At 51.4% G+C, this 17833-nt stretch overlaps 1 protein-coding gene across 1 annotated transcript in view; it reads left to right on the plus strand.

Annotated features, from left to right (window-relative positions):
* Nucleotides 1-17833, plus strand: part of ADAM15 (ADAM metallopeptidase domain 15) — a 110385-nt gene that overhangs the window by 73617 nt on the left and 18935 nt on the right. The window contains exons 19-22 of the mRNA XM_015419105.1: nucleotides 2781-2892; nucleotides 10237-10375; nucleotides 10681-10731; nucleotides 14373-14478. Of these exons, the coding sequence (XP_015274591.1) occupies nucleotides 2781-2892; nucleotides 10237-10375; nucleotides 10681-10731; nucleotides 14373-14478 (408 nt within the window). The remainder of the gene's footprint in view (nucleotides 1-2780; nucleotides 2893-10236; nucleotides 10376-10680; nucleotides 10732-14372; nucleotides 14479-17833) is intronic.

Consider the following 17833-nt stretch of genomic DNA (forward strand, 5'->3'; position numbering starts at 1 on the left):
CTCTGAGACACCTTTGGGTAGTGAAGGGCAAAGTATAAATCCAATCTCTTCTTCTTCTTCTCTTACCTCACAGGGTGTCTGTTGTGGGGAGGGGAAGGGAGAGGAGTTTGTAAGCCGCTCTGAGACACCTTTGGGTAGTGAAGGGCGGGGTATAAATTCAATGTCCTCTTCTTCTTCCTCTTCATTTACCTCACAGGGTGCCTGTTGTGGGGAGGGGAAGGGAAAGGAGTTTATAAGCCGCTCTGAGACTCCTTTGGGTAGTGAAGGCTGGGGTATAAATCCAATCTCCTCCTCTTCTTCTTCTTCCTCTTCCTCTTCCTCTTCTTCTTCTTCATGCCCCCCCCCCCGCTGCTGATGCTTGCAGAATGACATTGTGAGATGTGAGCTGGGAAGTCCTTGGTTCCGATCTTGTCTCTGTCTCAAGCTCACAAGGTGACCCATCTGTCAGTCACATTTTTGACCCAATTCCGCACGCGCCTGTGCTGAACCGCTGGCCCTTTAATGGTCGTCTGGAAGCCATTTCTCTCCCCACCCCCAGTCTCGACTGGGCACCCACTGAGTGTTTTTAAGAAAGTGGATGGGGGCCAGGTGGGGACTTTGCCAGCCAGGCTTCTGATTGGCTGCTGGTGACTTGCTTGGCTGTGCGGATTTTTAAGACATCGCTTCGGCACCAGCTCCCCGCCTCCTGTGGCAGCCATTTTGTGACTGCACCCACCGCGCTGCGTCAGAATCCCAAAGCTGCCGGTGGGCTTCAAAAAGGTTGGGGACCCCCGGTTAAAACCTACACACGCGTTTATTTCTTTACATGACTTATTGTCTGCCTTTCTCACTGTGACTCAAGGTGAATTAGATAGTGTCCTGGCCTGGGTAGCCCAGGCAAGTCTGATCTCATTGTATCTCGGAAGCTAAGCAGGGCCGACCCTGGCAGGTATTTGGATGGGGGACCTCCAAGGAATACCAGGGCAGGGAGGCAGAGGCAGGCAATCAGTCACTTCTCTGAATGTCCTCCATGCCCCAGTAGTAGCTGCCAGAGTTTGCCATAACTCCCAGGTACGGGGACACACACACACACACACACAAAATACCGCCTTGAAAGGTGGATTGGGGCCGCGGTGGCTCCGAGGTTAAGACACTGAGCTGCAGACTGGAAGGTCTGTAGTTCAGCGGTTCAAGATCCGAGTGCCACGTGATGGAGTGAGCTCCCGTCTCCGGCCCCAGCTCCTGCCAACCTAGCAATTCGAAAGCAAGAAATTGCAAGTTTCCCGCTTCGGTGGGAAGGTAACAGCATTCCGTGCACCTCTGTGTTTAGTCATGCCGGCCACATAACCACAGAAACATCTTCAGACAGTGCTGGCTCTTCAGCTTGGAAACGAAGATGAGCACCGCCCCCTAGAGTCGGATTCGACTGACTTTCAAGCAAGGGAAACCTTTACCTTTAATCATTAAAGGTGGATTACATAGTGTAAGTCAATGCAACTAATAGACTGAGATATCTAATAATCAACGTAATAGGACTAGGAGTACAGAAGTCTGAAATAAAACATGAACTTTTAGATACGGTACGTTAAACAGTGCAGAACGTGGTACTGCATAAGTAGAAAGCAACGCAGTGAAGGTAGTTCTGCAGGGTTTTTTTAGGCCAAGGCCTAAATCTCCCTTTGAGCCAGTTTGGTGTAGTGGTTAAGTGTGCGGACTCTAATCTGGGAGAACCGGGTTTGATTCCCCACTCCTCCACTTGCACCTGCTGATGTGACCTTGGGTCAGTCACAAGCTCTGGCACAGCTGTTCCTGAAAGAGTAGTTTGTGTCAGAGTTCTCTCAGCCCCACCCACCTCACAGGGTGCCTGTTGTGGGGAGGGGAAGGGAAAGGAGTTTGTAAGCCGCTCTGAGACTCCAAGTGAAGGACGGGGTATAAATCCAATCTCTTCTTCTTCTTCTTCTTCCTTTGCCATTAAAGTCTGACAGCTCTTTTGCTGGGCCAGACCAAGATCTGTTTAGCCCAGGAGAGCCAGGTAGCCATTGGTCTGAACAGCAGAACAGATTCTGAGTCCAGCAGCACCTTTAAGACCAACAGAAGTTTATTCAAGTTATTTCTTTGCATACTGGAAAGATTTTAAAGACTATTTGGAAAAGTACTGGGATGTGAGAGACAATTTATTTTGCTTTGATAATTATTGAAGGTTAAAAGATATTAAAAATAGATAATGATATAAGGATAAGAAATGAAGGGATAAGTTACCTATGGACTTAAGTAGAAAAAGGGAGGGATGAAGAACATCTAAGGAACGAACAGGAGGTTGGAGCACTGTGGGGAGCCGAGTGGGGGGGGGAAGGGAGGAGGGTAGGATGTGAAATTATATAATGTTTGAGTTATGTTTGACTTTGTTTATTATATCCTAATAATTTTTTTAAAAAAATAAAATAAATAAGTTTATTCAAGTTATGAGTTTCCGTGTGCACTGCAGAAGTGTGCGTGCAAACACAAGCTCATACCTTGAGTAAACTCCCATTGGTCTTAAAGGTGCCGCTGGACTCAATTTGTCTGGCCCGGTGTTCTGTTTCCAGCCGTAGAGAAGCGGAGATTGCCCGAGAGCTATGTTCTGTGACGGATCCTCCCTTCCTCAGCGCGTGTGCATGACTGCGGTTGTGCGTGCCCATTCTCTCTCTCTCTTTCTCTGTCGCCTGCACGTTCAAAGTTCGCTTTGGGGTTTGCTCTTCTCCCCGAGGGGCTGGGCCAGTCCTGCCAGGTAACAGAACCTGCGTTTCTCTCCTCTCTGCCAGGTGTGCAACAACAAAGGCAACTGCCACTGCCAGCCGGGTTGGGCGCCCCCGGACTGCCGGAGCAGCGGGCGAGGGGGCAGCATTGACGGTGGCTCGCCTGCCACGGAGCGAGGTAAATCTGGGGAGAGGGAGAGGCGGGACGTGTGAAGCTGCCGCCCTCTTGGGCAGAGACAGAGGCCTGCCCAGCAGCCGGATATGCTGGAGTCTGAGCCTGGGTTCCTTTGCGTGCGAAACCATTGCTCTGCCCCCAGGACTGTTTTGGACTGGGGTGCCGGGGGGAGCTCTGCAGCTTACCTGGCTGCTTCTTGCTCTGACTGAGGGCTGCTGGGAGCAGGGGTGGGGCTTGTTGCATGTGCCCGCCCCCCTGGGCTCTTTACTGCCGGAGCTCCGCTCCTGTGCGCCCCTGCAGGAAATGAACCCTGGGGTGGACCAATAGAGCGGACGGGAGTCTTGAATTAATGTTGGCATTCGTGTCTCCGATAGCTCAGTGTGGCTCCTGTGGGGCCGTTGGCTAGGCCGTAATCGTGTCCGTAGCTCTCTGGCGGCTCTCGGCAGAGGTGCTCCCATCTTTACTCCCAGGCGCAGCATCCCTGAGCGTGGCTGTGTGGAGCAGGACCGGCGCCGGCATACTCTGAGGCAGGGCGTCTGCCAGGGCCCGGAGCTTCTTGCAGTGCCCGCTGCCACTCACCTACCTGCCCACCCTTCCCCTGCCCGGTCACTTGCGAAGGCTCCCCCTCCGGCGCTCCTGACCAGCCGGCCTGCTCAGTACCACCAGGAAGAGTGCACAAGTTATGGCAGTACTGTGACATCACCGTCGGCTCCTGGCTGCATTGAATTTTTCTGACCAAGCAAGAAAGGGACACAATGGGGCCATCTTTATAGGAAAGTGTACCTGACCATGGCAGCAAACCAGGGGTCATTTCGTAGAAAAAGAGGTGCAGGAGCTAATTAGCATAACTCATTAGCATAACTTATCTGCATATTCCACACCCCCTGACATCAGCGGAAGTGTGTCAGAAGGCAACACCCACCGCTTAGGCTTCATTGGACTGTTTTGGATTGCTAGCTATTGGGGGGGGGAACATGCAGATCTGTCCTCACAGAGGAGGGAGAGCTTGGACCTGAATAAAACTTGGTCTTAAAGGTGCCACTAGACTGTTTTGGGCCGGGGCTCTGCAGCTTACCTGGCTGCTTCTTGCTCTGACTGAAGGCTGCTAGGAGCAGGGGTGGGGCTTGTTGCATGTGCCCGCCCCCTGGGCTCTTTACTGCCGGAGCTGCGCTCCTGCAGGAAATGACCCCTGCAGCAAACTATCAAGAGCGGGGCCTCTGATTAACGCCCTTGGCTGAAGAGTCTGGGACTTTTCAGTTTAGCAAAGAGACGACTAAGGGAGGGACACGAGAGAGGTTTCTGAAATTACGCACGGGGTGGAGAGGGTGGACAAAGCGAACTCCTCCTCCCTTCTCCCCAAATGCCAGGACTCGAAGGCATCCAGTGAAGCTGACGGGCAGTAGGTTGAGGACGGACAGAAGGAAATACCACTTTATACAGAGAGTGATTAAAAGGCGGGATTCGCTGCCAGAGGATGTAGTGGTGATGGCCACGGGAGTAAACAGCTTTAAAAGGGGATAAGATGGGTTCATGGAGGAGAAGTGCAATGCTCCCTCTAAGCTGTGGGGTCTTGTGGGCAAACATTCTACTTTGTGAGCTACTGGCATTGAAGTTGTGAGCGGGCGATTTGGCCGCTGCATAAATTAGTTTGCTCTGGAGCCATCCTTCCTGAGCTGAGACAAAAATGTGTGAGACGGAGGCTAAAAAACTCTGAGCTAGCTCCACACTAACTCGGCTTAGTGGGAACACTAGTTCTGACTCAGGATAAGTCCCGGAAACCAAAAAAAAAAAAAGAAGGCTGCTGCATAAATTAGTTTGCTCTGGAGCCATCCTTCCTGAACGGAGACAAAAAATGTGAGCTGAAGGCTAAAAAACTGTGTGCTAGCTTTCACTAATTCAGCTTAGAGGGAACACTGGATACAAGCTATGGTGGCTATGGGGAACCTCCACAGCCGCACCCACAGCTTGATGCTCTGTTGAGGAAAGGGTCCCCAACAATGCTCCCTCTAAGCTGTGGAGCCCTCCTTCCTGAACGAAGACAAAAAACTGTGAGCTGGAGGCTAAAAAACTCTGTGCTAGCTCACACTAACTCAGCTTAGAGGGAACACTGGTCGGCAGGTGGCTGAGAGTGTGGGAGGGGTCATGAGCAGCCAGGGGAAGGTCACACGGGCAGGTGTGGGGTACATGGTGGGGTCTGCGTAAAGTAGTATTTCCTTTTGCCCGTCCTCAACCTACTGCCCGTCAGCTTCATTGGATGCCCTCGAGTTCAAGTCTTTTGGGAGAGGGAGGAAAAGTTTTCTTTGTCAACTGTCTCCGCCCTGCCCACAATATTCTAAACCCCTGTCATGTCCTGCCCCGTATAGGTGGGTGGGCTGACAAAACGTTCAAAGGCACACCGCGTCTCCCCCCCCCTCCCGTAACCCTCCTCTACGCGATCAACCCTTTCCTCCCTCTTCTCCCAGTCTTTCTCCTTTCATTTAGTTAGTAGTATTATGTGGCGGGTTTGTGTCCCGCCGTGTGTGACCCAAGTCCCCCAAGCGACCCGCTTTTCATTTAAAACAAATCAACACCTTTTCAGTTCAAAACACCCCCCCCCCCAACATCCATAAAACGAGCGGACCCCTAAAGAGGAGGAGGGGGCGGGGAAAGAAGAGGACAGATTGGGGGGGGGGGGAGACTAAGAGTATTTAGATCTTGTTTCTAGGTGGGCTTTTTTGTTGCTTTGTTTTACCGTTCAGTTTCTTAATACGTGCAGATGTCCTCCCACACATGAAGAACACTGAGTTCCTCTCGGTGAGGGGGACGGGAGAAACGAGAAGGGTAGTTCTGAGCCTATCTAGGAACAGTCGTAGGTTGGCCATTTGTCTCAATTCCCACTTTCTCCGTTGTCGAGTTCATGGAGGAGGGGGTCCAGAAAAGGCTATCGGCAGTAGAGCCTCCATATTTAGAGGCAGTATACCCCACAATACCAGTGCTGAGTGGCAACCGTAGGGGGAGACTGACCTCGGTGCCCTGCTTCTGGGCACACTGAGGGCATCTGGTTGCCCCCTGCAGGGAGACCAGGATGCGGCACTAGATTTAGTTAACTTTTGGTTATTTAATTCATTTGTACCCTGCCTTTCCAGTGGGGACCCAAAGCGGCGTGCATGTTTCTCCTCTCCTCCATTTTATCCTCACAACCAGGGGTCATTTCCTGCAGGAGCGCACTGGAGCGGAGCTCCGGCAGTAAAATGTCCAGGGGGCGGGCACATGCAACAAGCCCCACCCCCTGCTCCCAGAAGCCCTCAGTCAGAGCAAGAAGCAGCCAGGTAAGCTGCAGAGCCCCCCCCCCCAGGCCCCCGGTCCAAAACAGTCCAGTGGCCCCTTTAAGACCAGGTTGTATTCAGGTACAAGCTCTCCCTCCTCTGTGAGGACAGATCTGCACGTTCTCCCTCTCCCCCAATAGCTAGCAATCCAAAACAGTCCAGTGGAGCCTGAGCGGTGGGTGTTGCCTTCTGACACACTTCCGGTGATGTCAGGGGGCGTGGCATATGCAAATAAGTTATGCTAATGAGTTATGCTAATGAGCTCCTGCACCTCTTTCTCTACAAAATGACCCCTGCGTCACAACTACCTTGTGAGGTAGGCTAGGCCCAGTCTGTGTGACCAGCCCGCAGTCGCCCAGCAGGCTTCCATGACAGAATGGGGACTCGAATCCAGGCCTTGCAGATCCCAGTTCGACACTTGAACCACTGTTCCATGAGTCTGATCTATCAGGGCTGTTGTATTCTTAACCGCTCGGATGTGTGGTGGGAAACACGACTCCCAAGTCTGCCTTCAAAAGCGCTTCCTGCTTCCATTCTGCCCCTCCTGCCCTCCCTTCAACCCCCCCCCCCGAGGGTGCCTCCACACTCCCGTGGTCAATTCCCCCTCCCCACCAAAGGGAGCTCTCTTCTTCCCCCTTTCATTAATTCAGGAATTACACCATGTGGTGCTCCCCCCAGTTGTCAAAGCCTGCATTTCCAGGGTGTGAACACACAGATGAGAGCCATTTTGGTGTATCCCAGGGGTGGCCAGACTGTGGCTTTGGAGCCGCAGGTGGCTCTTTCCCACCTATTGTGCGGCTCCTGGCAGGGCGGCTGGGGAAGCGAAGTGTCATTAGCACACAAATTATCAATGGACAAATAAATATCATTATATCTGCTTTTTCTGCTTCTGTTATTATTTTTGGCAGTCTCATTTCATGTCAATAAAAAGCAAATTTGCATATTTCCCAGTAAAAACGTGTAATGTTTGTTCATGTCTTGAGGCTCTCAAACATCTGACGTTTATTCTGTGTGGCTCTTACGTTAAGCAAGTTTGGCCACCCCTGGTGTAGTGGTTAGGGGCACGGGCTCTAATTTATTTATTTATTTATTAGATTTTTATCCCGCCGAAGCGGCTCATCTGGGAGAATCGGGTTTGATTCCCCCCTCCTCCACATGCAGCTGCTGGTGTGACCTTGGGCCCGTCACAAGTTCTCTCAGAGCTGTTCTCCCAAGGGCAGTTCTCGAGAGAGCTCTCTCAGCCCCACCTACTTCACAGGGTGTCTGTTGTGGGGAGGGGGAGGGAAAGGAGATTGTAAACCCCTCTGAGACTCCTTCAGGAGTGAAGGGCGGGGTATAAATCCGGTCTCTTCTTCTTCAAACACATGAGGCTGCCTTATACTGAATCGGACCCTTGACCCATCCAGGTCAGTACTGTCTACTCAGACTGGCAGCACCTTTCCAGGGCCTCAGGCAGGGGTCTTTCACATCACCTGGTTCTTTCAACTGGAGATGCCGGGGATTGAACCTGGTACCTTCCGCATGCTAAGCAAAGGATCTACCACTGAGCCAGGGCCCTTCCCTGAGGAACACATGTAGAAGAGAAGAAGAAGAAGAAAAGAGACTGGATTTCTACCCCGCCCTTCACTACCCAAAGGCGTCTCAGAGCAGCTTATAAACTCCTTTCCCTTCCCCTCCCCACAACAGACACCCTGTGAGGGAGGTGGGGCTGAGAGAGCTCTTAACAGAAACTGCTCTTTCAGGAACAGCTGTGCCAGAGCTTGTGACTGACCCAAGGTCACATCAGCAGGTGCAAGTGGAGGAGTGGGGACTCAAACCCGGTTCTCCCAGATTAGAGTCCGCACACTTAGCCACTACACCAAACTGTAGTTGCCTTATAGCGAACCCACAAAGACAGGAGAAGAAAATCTAAACCAACCAAGCAAAAAAAAGCTCCAAAGGAAGTTTAGAAAACTAGTTAAGGGCCAAAAGTTTAAAACATTAATAAGTAAAAGAAATCAACCCTGACTGTTCCCTGGAAGGCCAGATAATGAAACTGAAGCTCAAATACTTTGGCCCCCAAATGAGAAGGGAGCACTCACTGGAGAAGACCCTGATGCTGGGAAAGATTGAAGGTCAAAGAAGACGGGGACGGCAAAGGATGAGATGGTTAGACAGTGTCATAGATGCAACGAACATAAAACTGAGTAAACTTCAGAGGACGGCGGAAGACAGGAAGGCCTGGCGTGATCTGGTCCATGGGGTCGCGAAGAGTCGGACTCGACTGTGCGACTGAACAATAACAAAAATAGACAAAAGTGCACATGTTTATTTCAGAAACATAAAAATCTTGTAGGGGCACAAGTAAAGCCTCATAAAATAATCAAAGTGACAATATTATGATCTGACACGTTTCGGCCCACAAGAGTTGTGATAATAGTAATAGTACCAATATGTACCTTCCATATTGATGTTACATTGGCCCTGATAAGGTGGTTTTACTTGGACTCTTACGATCTAAACTGGAAGGTACATAGTGAACATAAGAACATAAGAGATGCCAATGTTGGATCAGGCCAAAGGCCCATCCAGTCCAACACTCTGTATCACACAGTGGCCAGAAATACCAGTGCCATCAGGAGGTCCAGCAGTGGGGCCAGGACATTAGAAGCCCTCCCACTGTTGACCCCCCCCAAGCACCAAGATGACAGAGCATCACTTGCCCCAGAGTCCCTATCTATACCTTGTGGCTAATAGCCACTGATGGACCTCTGCTCCATATGCTTATCTAATTCCCTTTTGAAGCCGTCCATGCTAGTGGTACTATTACTAATCCAATATATGCAATTACTTCTGGGTCCGGAAAACAATTTTTTGTGCGTGTGTCATTCAATTCCAGATTGGAACATCCCATTTTTGGTCCAAATATCGATTGTTTACTGCCTTACAAGTGTAACGGGGGCTTTGTTGCATGTTGTACTATTTGACCTCTGAAGAAGGCTCTCGTGGGCTGAAACGCGTCAGGTCGTGTGTGGTTCTTTTTTTGTTCATTTGTCCCTCTGATTATTTTATGAGGCTTTACTTGGGCCCCTACATGGCTTTTATATGTTTTTGAAATAAACACATGTACTTTTGCCTATACCTATTGATGTTGTTAACCTTTGGCCATTCATTAGTTTTCTAAATTTCCTTTGGAGGTTGCTGCCATATAGTGAACCAGACTCTTGGTCCACCGAGGTCAGTATTGCCTACTCAGACTGGCAGCAGCTCTCCAGGGTCTCAGGTTAAGGGTCTTTCACATCATCTACTGCCTGGTCCTTTTTAACTGGAGATGCCAGGGATTGAACCTGCGACCTTCTGCATGCCATGCAGAGGCTCTTCCACTGAGCCACAGCGCCTCTTGCATTTGTGAGACTTTGGCACATAACCAGGACTGGGCTTCAGTCTTGTGCCCTGCTGTGGCTCGACTCCATTGTTGGGGTTGAACCCTGGAGCACATGGCAGTTGAAGAAGAGAACTCCTCTGAGCACGGGGCGAGTGTCATTCCCTAACAGCGGAGGCACTGCAGCCAGCCTAGGCCCATTGGAAGGCCGAATGTACCAGCAAAAAGGAGCGCCCTTAGCGGATTTTCAGGCCGTCACCCCAGTGCCATTTTGTGGGATGTTCAAAACGCAGGCTGTGGTTGGTTCGTTACTCCCCAAAATTGATTTGCTCGCCTTTCAGAAGAACGTTTTTCTTCCAAGGGGCGTGCAGAAACAATCGCCGCTTGAGACGATTTCTTAGAACTGTAAAATCGGGCGGCGAAAAAGCAGAACCGCTGATGAAAACGAACGACCCACACGCCGAGGCGAGACATTTTTCACGCTCGGAACAATGCGCCTTTGTGGTGGGGGAACGGAGGAGCCCGCGTCCTCGGAGAACGCTCCGCCTGGCGTACCATGCTGAGGACAAACCCTCTCTCCATCTCTCTCTCTCTCTCTCTCTCTCTGTCTCTCTCTCTCTCTCTCTCTCTCTCTCTCTCTGGCTCCAAATAACACTGGTGTCCCCCCCCCTTTCGTGACAGGCAGCGCCACCTCGACGGCCCTGATCCTCAGCAGCCTCCTCCTTGTCCTGCTTCTCATCCTCGGGCTCTATTGCGCCAAGCGCATCGGTCTGCACAAACGCCTCTGCCAGTTTGGCAAGGGCACGAGCTGCCAGTACAGGTAAGTGGGCCCCCGTCTTCGGTCTCCTTCAGTGCCCTTTTTCAAAATGGCCGCCTCCGCCCCACAGCTCGAATGACCTCACCTTACAGCTGGTCCTCTGCCTCCTCAGGTTATTCTCTGAGACTTCCCAGCTCAGCCCCCACCCCAAGGCAGGGAATCTCCGGCTCTCTGCCTCTCCAGCTTTATCTTCCCTCCATTTCCCCAACGCCAGAGCAGACCGCCAATAAAACTAGCCGGCGGCGCCCTTGAACCATTCCCCTCCCGCACGGCCGTACGACGCTAACTCCGCTCCCCTTGCCCTGCAGTGCGGAGACGGAGTCCCGGGTGCGATTCCTCCACCCGTCTGAACAGAGAGGGTAACGTAGCTGTCACCAGAATGGCTCAATGTCTGTCCAATTGCTTTTTTGTGTTGGTGGCCTCTTGAGGGGACGGAGAGGTATCTTTGCTGTCTTTGGGCTAAGGGTACTTCGATCTGGGAGCCTCGTAACTGCTGCGGTGCCAAGTTTAGGGCTGCGTCTTTCGCCGGTACAAATCTGTTTCCACTCCTCCTTCCTCTTGGGTAGAACCCACCGTCTGTCAAGTCTGGCTGCGGGCACTCCGGGCCAAAGTGGGGTGGGGGAAAACTCTTGATTTCAAGATGCTGAAATGGTGCGCTTGGAACGTGTTCCAATCTTAGCTCACAATCTGTTCCACTTCCAAGGAATTTGGAACGAGCTGGGGAACAGAAGGTGGAACAATTTGCCATTTGGGGATAAATTGTTCCCTCTTCGTGGGGGGGGGGGGGTATGTTGCTTCTCGGCAGCGGCATCTCGTGTACTGACGACCTGGCGACTCGGTTCGCGGCATCGGCAGCTGGGAAGATTCCTGGCAAGCAGGAGTCCGGGGCCCAAGTCTCTGGAGAGCCTCTGCCAGCGTGACTCAACAGTGTCAGGCAAAATGAACCGGCGCTCTGACTGAGGACAGGCAAATTATTATGTACGGGCTGTGCCAGAGATTCCCCAACCAATTTGGTGTAGTGGCTAAGTGCACGGACTCTGATCTGGGAGAGCTGGGTTTGAGTCCCCACTCCTCCACTTGCACCTGCTGGATGACCTTGGGCAAGCCGTAGTTCCGTCAGAGCTGTTCTTCAAAGGGCAGTCCTCGAAAGAGCTCTCTCAGCCCCACCTGCCTCACAGGGTGTCTCTTGTGGGGAGGGGACGGGAAAGGAGTTTGTCAGCCGCTCTGAGACTCCTTTGGGTAGTGAAGGGCGGGGTATAAATCCAATCTCTTCTTTTCTTCTTCTTCAAGAGCAGTTTCTGTCAGAGCTCTCTCATCCCCACCTACCTCACAGGGTGTCTGTTGTGGGGAGGGGAAGGGAAGGGAAAGGAGTTTGTAACCCACTCTGAGACTCCTTCTGGTAGTGAAGGGCAGGGTATAAATCCAATCTCTTCTTCTTCTTCTTCAAGAGCAGTTTCTGTCAGAGCTCTCTCATCCCCACCTGCCTCACAGGGTGTCTCTTGTGGGGAGGGGAAAGGAAAGGAGTTTGTAAGCCGCTCTGAGACACCTTTGGGTAGTGAAGGGCGGGGTAGAAATCCAATCTCTTCTTCTTGTGCCTGTGGGGTGCCCTCAGACACTTTCTTTGGCCCCCACCAAGTGTTTTGAGTAAGTGGGTGGGTGCCGGGTGGATCTTTTGCCAGCCAGAGCTTCTGATTGGCTGCTGGAGATTTGATTGGCTGTGCAGGGGTTTTTTTTATCGCTTTGGTAGCCGCTGCTACCATAGCAGGAGGATCTTCACTACAGGACTGAAGGTAAGCTGCGGCAGCCAATGAGAGGTTGGGTCCGCCTCCCGAGGCAGCCGTTCTGTGCCTGTGGCCACCAGTGCGGTTTCAGAATTCCAAAGGTCCCTGCAGGCTCAAAAGGGATGAGGACCCTGAGCTGTTCAGAGAAGAGAGTTTGTGTGTTTTCGTAAGTTCTCTCCCAAAGCGCCGGAATTCAGGGCTACGTGCAAACGTACGCAGTTGCGTTGTACCGAATCTGGTCTTTGGTCCGTTGTGATAACTGTCGTCTGTGTCTGGCTGTGACTCATCAGACTCCCAAACACAGAAGGGTCTTTCCCATGATCTGTTACCCAAGATGGAACCAGAGCAGGCCCATAGCCAGGAATTTTTTGTTCGGGGGGGCCTTTAAGTCGGGGGGCGCCTCGCACCCCCCCCCAAGCCTGGGAGTGCCCCCATAGCCCCGGTCTCTCATGCGAGCCACCAAGGGAGAGGCATGGCAAAGGGTTGAGCCCTCCCACCACACAGCCTGAAACGGCGCACTCTATCCAGCTCAGTGAAATGTGAGGGGGCATGGGCGGTAATTCAGGGGGCCCGGCCCCAAGATGCCCCACTGTCACTACAGGCTTGAACCAGAGACGACCTACATGCAGAACACTTGCTCTTCTGCCAGTAAGCTGCAGCCCCTGAACGTGGTCTCTGCCCTGAATTATGAAATTTGCTTTAGGCTGAGTCTCAGGCACAGGAAGAGTCTTTACTGTCATCTGAGATCGTTTTAACTGGCAGTGTTAGGGACTGAGCCTGGAACCCTCCTGCACATAACCAGCAGGGGCCTCCTCACTAACAACCCCCCAGCTCTTTCATTGGTGCCAGTAGGCTGTGAATCGGACTGACAAACGAAAGTGCTTCCCCAAGTGACTCACTTCGAACTTGTGGAACTCATTGCCACAAGACGGCGGTTTTTCTCAGCGAAGCAATCAGAAGTTCCTGCAAGCCCACCGTTTTTCAGACGACAGCCGCCTCTTTGCCCTGTGCCCCAGGTTGCTTTTGATTGTATTTCTTTTGCATGCGGTTTCTGGGTGCAGCATGTGAGTGGAGACCAGGTGGATCCTTCAGTATTGGGAGGAACATTCGCAACTCCTAGGCCTGCTTCCAGCCTGCCGTCTGTAGCATGTCATAGCATCACCCAGTCTTGTGCAGTAGTAACAGCAAGGATCCCCAACCTTTTTGAGCCTTTGGAATTCTGACATGGCATAGTGGGCATGACCACAAAATGGCTGCCTGAGGAGGCGGAGCCAGCCACAAAATGGCTGCCAAAACTTACCTTAAGTCAAACATTAGCAGATCCTCGTTCTGTGGTGGCAGCAACTGCCCAAGCAGTGTTTTAAAAAATCTGCACAACGCATCAGATCTCCAGTGGCCAATCAGAAGCCTTGCTGGGCAAAAGCCCCACCCACTTTCTAAAAATATTTGGCAGGCACCAAGTTGGGAACCCCTGGGTTAGGGTGTCAGACTAAGATCTGGCAGACCCAGTTTGGCAAGGTAACTGTGGGGCCAGCCACACACTCCCAGCCTAACCTCCCTCACAGAGTTGCTGTGAAGATAAAATGGACGAGAGGAGAACAATGGAAGCCGCTTTGGGTCCCCACTGGGGAGAAAGGCGGGGTATCGTGAGGTAAAAATAAACACATAATCACCCTGCTTCAATATTTGGTGCTTGGCCCTCAAAGACTCAAGGGGCTCCGCTCAAAACCGGGGAGGGTTATCCAGCAAAGTGGTTGAAAAACACAGTCTTGATTGCGATGGGGCGTGCGATGGGGCTACCAAGTTTCCAGCGCCCTCTTGTCACGAGACACACAGTCCCGCTAGCTAACAGGAGGTGGGATTTTTCTGTGGCCTGATCCGGAGTACTGGGCAGGCTTTGGCGAACGCTGGGCGACTCGGGTTACGCTGGGTTCCAAAGCCACAATTGGCAGGGCTTGCCCCATTTCTGCCCTTTCTACACCTTGGGTGGCAGTGTTGCAGAATGTTCGGGACTGCGATCGCCCCCTTCCGTACTTCCGTGTCCTCCTAAAGTACTCCGCTTTTCCGGCAGTTCCGCTGGTGGTGGTTGTCCCATGTGATTTCTACTGATTGGTGACCAGCTCTACAAGTTTTTTTGGGAGGGAGTCATCCTGCGGAGACCATTTTGAGCGAACTCTGCGATAATCGTTATCGCCCCCTTGACCTGTTTTTCCTGACAGGATCACCCAGCCCGAACCCCGAAGTTACAGCCGGCCCCCTCCGGACCGGCCCCAACCCCCCCAGTGGAGGCAGAGCACTGAACTTCAGCTGATGCCGAGCACGAAGGTAAGTGGAGGGTGAGAGAGGCCCCCCCACACCAGTCCAGCCTCTGGTGTGAAAAGCAGAAACCGCGCCGGGAGCATTTGCAACTGGCTATAAGGGGCTATTTAAAGATCAGTTCGAAAAACGTTTAGGCGGCCGTTTCCCTGAATTCAGACGCAATACATTTTTGAAGTTTGGAAATTCAACGTTTTCTTAAGCCCCCACTCCACCCCTCGCCCCGTTTTGCCCCCAGAAACACGTTTTGTTTTTCAGCGACGGTGAGCCTACGCTTCCTGAAAACCAAAACGGTTACAGAATACCAGAGAAACGACAACGCGTCGCTGAAATGATTTCTTTCCCATTAACTCCCAGATTCTCCGATTTGCTTCCAGGTTTCTTTCTCATTTGGCGTTGAATCCCCGGTGGTGCACATCAAATTATTATGAATATTTATTACCGTTATGACAAGCAGGGGGCGCTCATAAGGATTTGTGGCGGGGGGGGGACAGTTTGGAAATCCCCTTTCCTCAAATCTCCCCCTTTAGGATTTTTGAAGATCTCAGGGACTTGAATAGGCTCCTTCCTCCCATCTTTTTTTTAATGGACTCTCAGCTGCTCTCACCTTCCTGTCCCTCGTGGAGCATGCTCAGTCCTTCGCCCACAGAAGAGTTGGGGTAAGGACATGGAGAGGCAGTGACGTCATATGCACCACTACGTCACTTCCAGGGAACACCTGGAAGTGATATAGGGGAGCTCTAGGAACCGCTCGAAACTCTGTGGTGAAACCATAGAGCTTTGGGCAATTCCTAGCACTACCCTACATCACGTTCAGGCTTTCTTTGGAAGTGACAAGTCTTGGTTTTTAAAAAAATTTATCCCACAACTGCTTGGAGCGGGAAGCCTGGCAGCTGGGTATGTGTGTGTGTGTGTGTGTGTCTTTTCTTTTGGCTAGTTTACAAAGTCATATTTTTCTGCATACCTCAGGAGTGCAATAGGAATCTAGTGAACAGTTTTTCATATTTTTCTGCATACCTCAGGAGTGCCATAGGAATCTAGTGAACAATACCTTGTTGTGTGTTTCTTGCCAAGTTTCTTGCCACTATATTATAGTTATTTATAATTATTTTCTTCTATGTGTGACTGTGTGTATATATTCATAAAAAGAATTACAGTTGCTTACTTCTGTAAGTGCGCGTGTATAACTAATCTATTGCAATGATTTATAAGGACTTGTGTGAGTAGGGGTGTATATGTATGTCTTCTGCTTTAATGACCTGGGAGTGGAGCTTGTATCCTGAAGCGTTGCTGTCGGTGATGGGGCGGGGCTTAGAGGTGTTTCTGTGGCTGGCTGAAGGGGAGTGGTCTGGTGCATTCATGTTGCTGAAGGGAGGTGATGGGGCGGGGCTTAGAGACTGTTACTATGGATGACTGGGGGCGTGGCTTTTTACTGCTGGCCAGCTTAACCCCTGTTGCCCTCTTTGATGTGTATCGTGAGGTTGTTGCCATGGGAGACCAATGGTGAAGGGGGGGGGACAATATTTAGCCCACTGCAAGAGGTGGAATACTGGCTTGCAGGCTTTGAGTATCAGGTGCCAGAAGTCAGGCAAGGCAGAGTTGTTCACTCCAGGGTCAGGGATCCAGAAGTCAGGCAAGGCAGAGGCGGTGGCATAGCGTTTATCGTATGAGTTGCGTCCACGCCTAACAGGCTTTCTTGGCTGGTTTTTATGGCTCCATGCCTAAGGGTCATCCTTGCAGCCAGCTGCTGAGAAGCAATCCTGCAGCTACTCATCCTTGTTATCAGCAAGTAGCTGGCATCAGGCCAGGAGGCATGCACTTTGCCGTCTTGTCTGTACCTCTGTTCGCAGCCTCTGTCTGCAGTGCTCTAAGGGTGTGGGTGATAGTGGTGGGCGGGGAATGGCCAACTGAGGCTCACCTGCTGAATCAGGGCTGGAAGTGGCTCTGCACCAGCTGTTGGCTGTGAAACCTGGCAAGCCTGCAGCTTATTTTCCTGCTGGCCAGCTTCTTCTGTTAACTCAAGGCTGGCTACACGGGGCTCCTCTTCTCCTGAGAAGTCCTCTCTATCGCTGAGCCCTGGCTGACCCATGACAAGTAGATTAAACTTTTTCCCTGTAGCATTTTATGCCTAACATAACTGGTCTAAGATTCAGGTGGGGTAGCCATCTTGGTCTGAAACAACAGAACAAAGTTTGAGTCCAGTGGCACCTTTAAGACCAACACAGTTTAATTCTGAGTATAAGCTCAGGAGAGCCAGTTTGGTGCAGTGGTTAACCCAACTCCTCCACTTCCACCTGCTGGATGACCTTGGGCAAGCCATAGTTTTGTCAGAGGTGTTCTTGAAAAAGAACAGTTTCAGTCAGAGCTCTCTCAGCCCCACCTGCCCCACAGGGTGTCTGTTGTGGGGAGGGGAGGGGAAAGGAGTTTGTGAGTCGCTCTGAGACTCCTTTGGGTAGTGAAGGGCGGGGTATAAATCCAATTTCTTCTCCTCTTCTTCTTCTGAGTGCATGCACACAAAACGTATACTCGGAGTTAAACTTTGTTGGTCTTAAAGATTTTGAGAATCGAGTGTAGGGTTGTATCAGGGCCTGTTAAACAGTGGGGGTTCCATGTATGAGCAGACCCCAAGTCTACCAATCAGCTCTACTTTATTAGTGATTTCAGCAAGAACAAGACCGAAAACCCCAGGGCAGCAGCCCTGTTAAATAGAATGCAAAAACCACACCAAAAACACACCCCACTCCCAACGATAGGCTGTTTACATAACGTTCGTTTCTCATTGGTCACTTCCAGAGTCCTGGTGGTCTATTGTTCTTGGGCTGCAAGCTCAGCCCGTCTCAGGTAGAACAGTTCTGGAATGTTCCAGTCCCAATACATAACAGGGCCAACCTCTTGTGCAGCGCTTCTGCCGCACTCTCCAATCACAACTGTCCCTTGTGCATCTGGGACTAAAGCTCCAGCACATCCCAGGCAGGGTTAAGCCCTGTCACGTCCCATCTTTTGAAGAATAAAGCTCTGTGTGGGTTCCCTGGCCCTGCGTTGGCGGTCTCTGGTTATTATGTATTGATTTGAACTGCACTCTCTGCATAGCAAGAGGGACTTCAATTGATTTTGAGCGTTTCGGGGACAATTGGTATCCGATTAAAGAACTCTGGCTTGACTTGCAGTGTAGTTATTCATCAATTAATTAAGTTTGCATATTTAAATGTAAAAAGCTCGATTCGAGTCCGGCGGCACCTTTGAGACCAACAAGATTTTGGGAGTGTGAGCTTTTGAGAGTCAGTTTTTTGAAAGCCAGCTTGGTGTCGTGGTTAGGAGCGTGCGGACTCCAATCTGGGAGAACCGGCTTGGATTCCCACCACGC

This window comes from Gekko japonicus, unplaced genomic scaffold (genome assembly GCF_001447785.1).
Source record: "Gekko japonicus isolate JY-2015 unplaced genomic scaffold, Gekko_japonicus_V1.1 scaffold25, whole genome shotgun sequence".
NCBI lineage: Eukaryota > Metazoa > Chordata > Lepidosauria > Squamata > Gekkonidae > Gekko > Gekko japonicus.